This window comes from Corythoichthys intestinalis, chromosome 22, assembly GCF_030265065.1.
Source record: "Corythoichthys intestinalis isolate RoL2023-P3 chromosome 22, ASM3026506v1, whole genome shotgun sequence".
NCBI lineage: Eukaryota > Metazoa > Chordata > Actinopteri > Syngnathiformes > Syngnathidae > Corythoichthys > Corythoichthys intestinalis.
In genome coordinates, this window is record NC_080416.1 from 22,939,344 (window position 1) to 22,950,044 (window position 10,701).

Consider the following 10,701-nt stretch of genomic DNA (forward strand, 5'->3'; position numbering starts at 1 on the left):
AACTTAAGCACGAGTGAGACATCTGTCGTTAAATCACGTCCATCGATGGCAGTTTAAAAGCAATTTTAATTTTTGCCATAATATTGAATTGAGCGTATTTTTTTTTCAGCACAACTCAAATGTACAAGTTTATAATTTGACGATTTGAAGCTGCTTCAACTTAAGTCTTCAGCATGAGTCGGCAAACTAAAACGTCAGACTTCATACCTTTTAGTTTTAAATGTGGGTTCTTGAGACAGAGCAAAAAAAAGTGAAAACAACAAGGTCAACATTTTATTTCAAGAGCATATCTTACAAATTGGCTTCTTGTCAAAAACAAAAGAATCCAAATAACTTTATTCAATGGTTACAATTGCATTTTCCTTTTTTTTTCCTCATTAAAATGTTTACACAGATGAGTTTAGGGAAACAATTGGCCATTTTTATCATGTTTTTTAAAAAAGTGACCCAACAATAAACAATTCAAATAAAAACAAGACAGCATGAAAATATTTAACGGCTACATGTCAAGGATTGAGGAAGGTGAGAGAGAGCACTAATGTGGCTATAAAACAAACAAAAGGCTCAGGAGGGCCAAGTCCAAATAGAGAGGGAAATCTTCATGGCAGGAAGGCATTTGAGACAGAGCTCTATTTTTTTTAAACAATACATGAGGCTAAAACCCATAGGTTTAAAAAAAAAAAAAAAAAAAAAAGAAAAAAGAAAAAGAAAGAAAGAAAGAAAGAAAGAAAGAAAGAAAGAAAGAAAGAAAAAAAAAGGTACATTCAAAGCTTTGGCTATTGATTAAAACAAAAGAACCAAATTGAAGAAGACGGCAATAACATGACTATCAAGCATTACATTTCATGTTATCCACCAGACTAAAAAACTATGGAGAAATATAAAGCACATAAACATTTAACACAGTATGGGGTTTTTTACTTTTCTTTTTTTTATCATTACCAGCTGAAGGCATGTCAAGTCGCTCATGAAGCTGTTGTTCTTGTGGTCCTACTTCTGTCATTATTGAAATTGTCTTCTAAGTTGGTAGTTATGTAAAGTTGCGTAGGCCAGTATTTTTATATCAGTGTTGACTGATGAGTTTCACAAGTATAGATAGAAGCTAGCCAGCAGAGGGCAGCCTTCAGCCAGTAATAGCGCACACGCGCTGGTTGTTTTTAAATTCAACAAAATACGAAGTGTTATATCGCGATCGTGTGCACACAGAGTTGAAAATCACAAAAATCATTTAAATGTTTTTCCCCAAGTGTCGACACCAACCAACCTTTTACAGTCATCAAAGGGCTAAAAGCAAGACGTGTGCTGGGGTGGGGGGCATTTTTTAGTAATTTCCCCCAGTTTACTTAAAATCAATGCTAACCGGTATGGTAGCATCAACTTGTTGTGGGCGTCTGGGGAATAAAAAAGTCCAAGATCACAAAGACTTCTACACGTGATTTTTTTTGTCACTATTCTAATTCTTCCTGATTACCAGGAAGGCGAAGCACCTGAATCAAGCGGTGTCACGCTAAAAACTAGACTCTTCCAGCAAAATCTAAAACGGACCAATAAGTCATTAAAAAAAAAAAAAAAAAAAAGGAAAAAGTAGATGTTTCTAGTAAGACGTGATGAAAAAGACCGTTAGTCAGTTGCAGCTCATCTAACTTACCGGACGACAATGTTGCCTACAAGAGTAAGACCATGATAGATTGTTCATTAAGCGCCCGCTAGCATACTTGATGTCACTCCTGGACCATGGCCTCTTGTTCCATGTCGCCATCCTCATCCCTCTGATAGACGGGGGCGTCGTCGGCTTGCTCCTCCACCCCGTCCTCACGTTCCTCCAACGGGGTGGTGGCATCGGCGTCGGAATGGTTGTAGGGGGCGTCGTCCGGCTGAGCTTCGCTGCGGACTATGCTCTTGGGGCGACCCCTTTTCCGTGGCGTGCCGTCCGGGTTCAGCGTCACCTTGGGGCGTCCCGGCGATGGCGACGAGCCGGGGTTGCGTAGGTGGGCGCCTCGCTTGGACTGGGACTTGCGTGGCCGACCGGGCGTGCGACGAGGCGGCGGGGGTGCTCCCTCGGGGGGTTCCACTAGAGGATACTTCCTGGGCCTCCCGAGGGGCTTCCACACTTTGGGCTTGGTCGTATCTTTCCGGGTGCCGGAGGGGTACTTCCTGGGGCGGCCTCTTTTACGCGGGGGTCCGTCGTAAGGACGTTTGACAACGTCCGACTTGCGCGGGCGGCCTCTTCCCCGACGGACGAGGGCTTCCCCCGTGACAGGATTTTTTCGAGGCCTCCCCACGCGCTTCCAGGTTTTTTTGGGGGAGTCCTCCGGAAGAGGGTACTTCCTGGGCCGGCCCCTACCTTGAGGTACCTTCCTAGGTCTTCCCCGCTTGCTGCGTTTCCCGGGGAGGCGTATGACCAACCGTGAAGGCGCGACCGGCTTTCTGCGCGGGCGGCTCGCTTGGAAGATCGCCAACGACACGGACGGCTTCTTGTTGATGGAACCTTTGGGTCGGCCCCGGCCTCTCCTGGAGCCGTCGGCAGAGGGCGGCGGGCGCCGCTCGGCGCTGCTCTTCCTCGGTCTTCCTCTGCCGCGCGGGACGGCGATACCATTGGGAGAGTTATCGCCATCAATGCGCGGCGCCTTCACAAAGGAGCCCTCGCTCTCGTCTTCGCTCGTGACGTTTTCTGCCTTGCGCTTGGTGCCGGATCCTTTGGGGCGCCCTCGCCCACTTTTGGGCTTGTCGGTACCATTGTCAGACACGCGCTTGGTGCCGGTGCCCTTTGGCCGCCCCCTCTTCTTGGGCGTATAATCTTCGTTCTCAAAGCCTAGAGTTGGGCTGCTGTTGGAAATGCCCGAAACGAGCTCCATCAGGTTTACGTCAGGTGTGCTAATCAGAGTTTTCTTGGAACCAGGGCTGGGTGATCTAGACGACAACAACAACAAAAATTGTCATGTTGTTTAATCTCAATTACTTTCACAATGTTCTCTTAAACTTGATTGTTTTAAAGAGACGAGCAGGTAGGTCAGGAAATATGAAGTATTCATTTTAAATTGGCAGGACTGAATACACTAAACTTCCAGCCGTCAATATTTTAAACAGCAGACCCAAAATTGTAAACAGAGTCAACAACAAATAAAGAAAAAATCATTTCATTCAGCAATATACATAAATGTCCCACAAATATTTGTCTTTTTTAAGGTATGTGTGTAATATATATATATATATATATATGGGTGTAACAGTACATGTAATAGTATTGAACCGTTTCGGTACGTGGTGCTCGGTTCGGAACGGACGCGTACCGAACGTGTTTCTGACGTAATTTAACCCTTACTTTTCGAGGCTGTGAGTCGATCGGGTTACAGTTTCTTTGTGTAGATTATATTTACTCCGTCTTCTCTCGTATAATGAGGACCAACACAGTAGGACGCTATAACACAGAAACGTCAACGGGCCGCCGCGAGAACGCAGTGAAACGCGGGCGTTAAAGTCAATCAGCCAATGCACACCAGTCGCAGTGCGGCCGCGTTTTAGACGCGTCCCAGAAGCGGCTCAACGCGACGCACGCGAAAAGAACGGCAGAGTTTATTGTTTGACGCGAGACGCGGCCCTCCTGCGTCAATGCTACTACCGGTAGTTAGGATCGGGCAGACCGGAAGTCACTAGTGTGAAAATAGGGTGGATCTGGTCGAATTTGAAACTAATATCAGTGTTTCCCTTACATATTAAATATTGTGGCGCACCGCCACAACAAAATAAAAGCCGCCACGCCGTGCAAAAGAGATGTTTTATTTTTTTTTTAAGGCCGTTTCAAACTAATGGCAGCCTAATGTGAAGGGTTCAGTGGCAACCTATTCAATGTGTATTGTATTGTCCGTAACTATACGGGGCCACCTTAAAAAGTGACAATCGGCCAGGGACCTGTGACGTAGAGGGAAGCGAGAAGGAGATAGCGGTCTCATGTCACGGAAGCCCGCCGTTATTTTGTTATTCCTTTTCTTTATTATTGTAGTCACAATAAAGTGGCTAAGCCAATACAGACTCCTGTCCTTCTTCCCCTCATCCGGGCATTAATGTATTTTGGGTCGGACTTTTCGGCGAAAGTGAGTGGTGGACGGCCGTCTCGGACGAAGAGGCAAGTTTGAATGAATTTGCGCCGAGCGGCGGGTCAGAGTGCCGCCGCGCTAATGTGTCAACAATGCATTCAATAGCAGAAAATGCAGGGCTGTTACAGCGGACGGATATATGCAATCACGGCTGACGAAACCTTGATGAATGCGCTTTTTTCCCCCAAGTTTCACGAGTTCTGGGACACTCGAAAAATGTCTCTCATACCTCTACTTGCTAAGCTAAATGGTACCTCGATGTGCGTTTGTGTGGAAAAGTAGTTCACGAACAACAACAACAACAAAAAACTATGCACCTTCTCACCAAAACTAGTAAAACTCTTTACACGGCAATTAGAATTTCCCCCTACACCTTGAAATGGCTCCATTACAAGGACGTAGGTTTGGTCTCAATATTGGTGGGACGCTATAACAGCATAACCTGCATGTACACTTTTTGCTGGGAACAGAACAGTAATAAAACCAAACTGATTAGGTGAACGGGGATCAGGGCTTAATTTCTCACCAATATGAACCTAATTAATTGATAGGCTAAATGATCAATGCAAAAATAAATCTGGATTGACTTGTACTAACTTTCACACTGCAAATTTATAACGTTTCAATCTGAGGATTTTTCTTAAATCTATTTGAATATTTTTTTCCATCTTGTTTTGAGTGTTAAAGACTAGTTAACAGATTAATGGGTCAGATTATTCAATTTACTTTTGGTAAATATTACCATTTGTTCTTATTAAGCCCATACATCTAAAGGTTGGTCATTTTTCACCAAAATCAAGGGGGAAAATGATTTCAAATAATGTTTTGTAATGCAGCACACCACCTAGGGGATACCCTGAATATGCAATCGTAACCCTCTTCTTGAGTCCATCAGATCTCTTGATTGGCAGATCGGAGTACAGTTGAATTGTTTTTGTTGATTTACTGCCCTCTTCTCTGCTATAATAATAACCAACACGGCCCCGTGTTCAATACAAAACCCTCCTACCACAACAAAACAAGTAGGTACTAATATTCACATAGGAACTAAAGTTATACAACATAAAATATCAAATCAATCAATCAATCAAATTTATTTATATAGCCCTTTACAAAACCCGAAAGGCCCTCAAAGTGCTTTACAACAAAACATGGCTCAAGATAAATAAAAGGCAGGAAAATATTATACAATTATAAAATAAATAAATAAATATACAATATAAATGAATACTACATCACATTTGTAAAATATAAACACATAATAAAATAAATAATAGCCCAATTGAATAAAATAAATTGAAATGAGCTAAAACACCTGTAATTAATAAGAATAATAGACAGATCCTGCTTACACAATTACATGTATTTATATTATATTATTATAATCTATTTCATTTGTAAAATACATGTTAAAATCTTTGTCATTGGGATTGCTTTTCTCTTCAGCACAGGAAAGAAAGCTGACCAATATGCGGGTCTGAAAGCCAAATTGTTGTTGAATTATTATCTTTAAATACCCGCTACTTTTTGAGCAGAATTCTAGCTTTGTATAGGCTAATATTCCTATTGTTGAAAGCACAGAAGTGTGTAATAAACAACTAGCACATTTATATTTTGCGTTTTCTTACTGTACCGAAAATTAACTGAACCGTGACCTCAAAACCGAGGTACGTACCGAACTGAGATTTTTGTGTACCATTACACCCCTAGTACATACTCAATTACAAAGTAAGAAACAATGAAAGATAATCAAAAAAATAACTGCCCTGATTATGTGCGCACCTTAGCCACAGGGAGGCAGCGTGGACTAATAAAGAAGATTTTAGGTAGAAGAAAAAAAGCTTTGTGCATCTGTGAGTGTTGTGTCTTTGAATGTGAGTGTTTGGTTATTTAACGTTTTCAGAGTTAAAATCATGCCGTATTTGTCAGCGAAAAAGCGTGTTTTTCTTTTTATTTATGAATTATGTATTTTCAGGAAAAGTATATCATTTTCTTTGTTTCGACTCTCCATTATTCTGATGATCGGAATCGGGTGAAAAGGATGTTTTTTTTTTTTTTTTTTTTTTTTTTTGCTATATGCGTGTAAAGCCCGTCAATCTCCCTCGCGGAGCTTTGTTTTTGGTCAGCAGTGCAGCTGGAGTTTGCTAGTCAAAGTTAACGATGATTGAAATATTTGTAGCTTTGATCTGGCGAGCGAACGCCCGGTAGCTCTACGATCAAAGGCACAAAAATGTTAATCGTTTAGTCAAACTTTTTTTCGGTATTGGATCGGAACTCAGCAGGTTCTCAAAATCAGGTGACTCAGACGCAAAAATATGCGATCGGGACATCCCTATAATAAATTGCTAAAAATCCATCGCCACTGGATTCCTTTTTAAGAGAGTTCCCAATCTGTCAAACCATAGTCTTTTTGCATCTTCTCCATATTTCGTCAATTAATTATGTCACGGTTGACCGAATGCAGCCTCAAATATCGGTCTTAAAATCGGCTGGCCTTACTTGGAACCTTTGGGTCTTCCTCTGGCCCTTTTCACCACAACAGTCTCGGAAATTTCTTCGCTCGACTCCTGTTGGCTTGGAAAGTTGCTTTGCTCTTCCTCAAGCACTTTCGGCTCGTCTTCCATGCCGTTCGCAGAAGCGTTCCACCTAAATCAAGTCAAAATATGTGTACCTTTTAATCAAAAGTACATTAATATAAAGCCCCTCCACCTTAATGCCAACATAAAAGACGGCAGCAAACTACTTTAACAAAAAACATTGGCCTAACCACAAAAAAGCGGTGTCACCAAAACAACTTTACATAAGGAATATAACGTTAATGTCAAATTGTTGAACATTTAATCAATTAACAATATCAATTAGGTGAAAGGAAGATATTTTTCAAGCGAAAACAAAATAAATCCATTGTAAACGCATATTCTCTTTCATGTATGCTTCCTATATTACTAAATTAGTGGCACCAAGAATACACTGAATGGTGCTGCCCCCTCGAGGCTATTGCGTGCCATACAAGAAGTACTTTTGGCTCCACTTTTACCCATTTTCATATATAAATATGACCAATAATAACTGTGTATAAATTAAGGGTGTAACGGTACATGTATTCGTATTGAACCGTTTCGGTACTTGGTGGTCGGTTCGGAACGGACGAGTACCGAACGAGTTTCTGACGTAATGTAACCCTTACTTTTCGAGGCTGTGAGTCGATCAGGTTAGTTTCTTTGTGTAGATTATATTTACTCCGTCTTCTCTACTATAATGAGGACCAACACGGTAGGACAGTATAACCCAGAATCGTCAACGGCGCGACAACGTGGCCGTCGCGAGAACGCAGTGAAACGCAGGCGTTAGTCGATCAGCCAATGCACACCAGTCGCAATGCGCACACGTGTTAGATGCGTCCCAGAAGCGGCTCAACGCGACGCACGCGAAAAGAACGGCAGAGTTTATTATTTGACGCGAGACGCGACCCTCCTGCGTTAATACTACTACCAGTAGCTAAGATCAGGCAGACCGGAAGTCACTCGTGTAAAAATACGGTGGATCCGGTCGATTTTCAAACTAATATGCAATCGTAGCCCACTTTTTGAGTCATCAGATCTCTTGAGTGGTAGATCGGGGCACAGTTGACTTGTCTTTGTTGATTTACTGCGGTCTTCTCTGCTATAATAATAATAATAACCAACACGGCCCCGTGTTCAATACAAAACCCTCCTACCACAACAAAATAAGTAGGAACTAATCACATAGGAACTAAAGTTATACAACCTAAAATAAATGAATACTACATCACATTTGTAAAATATAGACACATAATAAAATAAATAATAGCCCATTGAAATAAAATAAATTGAAATGAGCTAAAACACCTGTAATTAAATAATAAGAATAATAGACAGATTCTGCTTACACAATTAAATTTATGAATTTCTGTGTGGCGCTTTAAATTGAGAAAATCCACCAATAAAGCTTTTGAAAACCGTTCATAAGGGGAAAAAATGATTCATTAAGGCATTTCATTGGTAAAATACATGTTAAAATCTTTGTCATTGGGATTGCGTTTCTCTTTAGCACAGGACTTCTTTTTTCTTCTTTCTTTCAGAAAGAAAGCTGACCAATACGCGTGGTCTGAAAGGCAAATTGTTGTTAGATTATCTTTAAATACCCGCAACTTTTTGAGCAGAATTCTAGCTTTGTATAGGCTAATGTTCCTATTGTTGAAAGCACAAAGGTGTGTAATAAACAACTAGCACATTTTATTTTGCATTTTGTTCTTACTGTACCGAAAATAAACCGAACTGTGACCTCAAAACCGAGGTACGTACCGAACCGAGATTTTTGTGTCCAGTTACACCCCTAGTAAATGTATATTCTCTTTCATGTATGCTTCCTATATTACTCAATTAGTGGCACCAAGAAAACACTGAATGGTGCTGCCCCCTCGAGGCTATTGCGCCCCATACAAGAAGTACTTTTGGCTCCACTTTTACCTGTTTTAATATATAAATATGACCAATGGTAAATGGTGTTATACCTGCATATAAGAACTGTGTATAAATACATACAGAAATATACATTATTTAAAATAGTGAAGGGGAACCTAAAATTCACGAACCAATCACATTTTAAATTAATATTCTATACAAACAATAAGTCTTACAGTGTTGTTCCCACCCTTTACATCAAATTTTTTGCCAAGCAGATTTACAAATTTTGCACTACATGTTTTTAAAACTCCAATTTAGTCTAAAATAATCTGCTCATACCCTATTAATTGAATATAAATAGAGTTAATTTTATTTAATTGTATAAATGCGAAAACGTTATATTTAATACAGCGCGCTTAATCATTATAATTTGTTTTGTTTTCATTTTTTAGCACTTTTTTTAGCAGGAAAACGGCACAATCGCCGTCTATTTAAAATGAGTACCTCGGGGAGAAAGATGTAAAATAACCCGATTTTTTTTTTTTTTGCTACGGTGCAAAATAAATGCAGAATTAAACGTTGGATTGCTTTTTAAAATTCTGGCCATTTTTTGATGGCGAGTGGGTGTGTTTATCGCGGCTCCGGCTAATTCCTGGACTGAACACTTAAAATGGCGGGAAGGCGTAGCGACATTCAAGTGTTTCCCCAAACTACCGATTATCCTTCAGAATAATAACACAGCGCGCCATTGAAAATGTATTTTCATCCCGCACTTGAAATATTAAACGGCCAAAATGAAAAAAATCGACCGAATCTGCAAAATTTTACAATGGAAAAATCGAGCGTGGACGTCCATCACATCACAGCAAACAATCAGTATGCTTTTATGGAACGTGTTGTATTCCAGGTCATAGCCGGGTTCAAAATCGACCGCGGCGGGCGCCGAAGCGAGTAAATGTCGCCGTTTAAACGGTCACGCGCAGCCAAGCGCCGGCTTTCTTACCTTTAAAATTTCATAAAGATGATTCTAAATTGACAAGTCTCAAAATCTTGGATGAAAATACCGTGGTTTGGGCTCCCAAAAAATGCGCCAAATATTATCGGTGTGACGGCGGTAATAAATTTGCTGTCGCTTCCGGTGGTCCGTCCATTATATTGACCGAGGTAGGAACGACACAAAGCATTGCTTTGGTTCCTGTAGCCATTGGGATAAAAATAAAAAATATATATATAGCTAAAAATATTCCGTTTAGAGCGCCCAAAAGACACAAAAAAAATCTCATTTTATTATTTATAAAATCCCACTACTTAAACATTACTTAGGGAAGAATTATAGTTGTATTAGCAGATTTAAAAACAAGCATGGCGACAACCAAAGGCAATGACGACGTGTTTTTTGTCCTCTTTATTTGAATAAATTCAATGTTAAAACTTCCCAATTCGCAAAGGAAATATATGTATATTTTTATTGGTACGACTAGGATTATATTTTATGTTAAAATGCTAAAGTCATGTAGAACGAACATTTTTGTATGCAATACTGTCCCATTGCCAAATACGTACAATGTTATTTTTTTCCATTGAAAAGCATCCAAGTGTGCATATTATAGTATCAGTGGATGTGTAAATAATGTTTAGATTTAATTATATTTTGATTCAATATGTAATTAAAATGTAATCGCATATCTAAAATAGTCACGTTTTCCACTCGTTTGTTTTCCTCCCAAATGTGAGAGAAAATGCTTGGATAAATACTGCATTATAGTATTAAAAAACTTATAAACAGGGCCGGCCCAGCCTATACGCAGACTATGCAGCTGCTTAGGGCCCCTGACCGCTAGGGGCCCCCCAATTTGGCAATTGTTTAATTTATATTCTATTTTGTTTACTACAGTTTGCTTTATTTGACTTTTGTGAGTTTTGATACTTGATTACAAACTTAAAAAAAATAAAAGTCTTTCCTTAACTTCTTTATTTCCTCTTTTAGAAAAAGGTTTGGCGCTATCTGCTGTAAGTTCTGACCATCATTTGGGGTGAGAAGTTTGAAGTATGCAGTGCAACAAAATCTGATTAATATACAAAATATGGACGTATGGGTTGGATTGCATGTATGGGTTTCACAGTACACTGTGACGAAATGGTGGGCCAAAAATATGGGTCCATTTGCATTATTTTGCTTA

The 10,701-nt window shown here is 40.0% G+C and overlaps 1 protein-coding gene across 2 annotated transcripts; it reads right to left on the minus strand.

The window, feature by feature from the left end:
• Positions 1–264: 264 nt before the first annotated feature.
• On the minus strand, positions 265–9,696 carry LOC130911042 (chromosomal protein D1-like). 2 transcript variants are annotated; one of them, XM_057828782.1, is made up of 3 exons: positions 9,586–9,696; positions 6,594–6,740; positions 265–2,910 (listed from the first exon to the last, which is right to left on the minus strand). In XM_057828782.1, exons 2-3 carry the CDS (start codon positions 6,716–6,718, stop codon positions 1,722–1,724), a joined length of 1,314 nt encoding a protein of 437 aa, XP_057684765.1. In that variant the 5' UTR covers positions 6,719–6,740; positions 9,586–9,696; the 3' UTR covers positions 265–1,721. The 2 variants fall into 2 exon arrangements, with proteins under 2 accessions (XP_057684765.1, XP_057684763.1); XM_057828780.1 differs by having other exon boundaries at positions 9,525–9,670.
• Between the last annotated feature and the right edge of the window lie 1,005 nt (positions 9,697–10,701).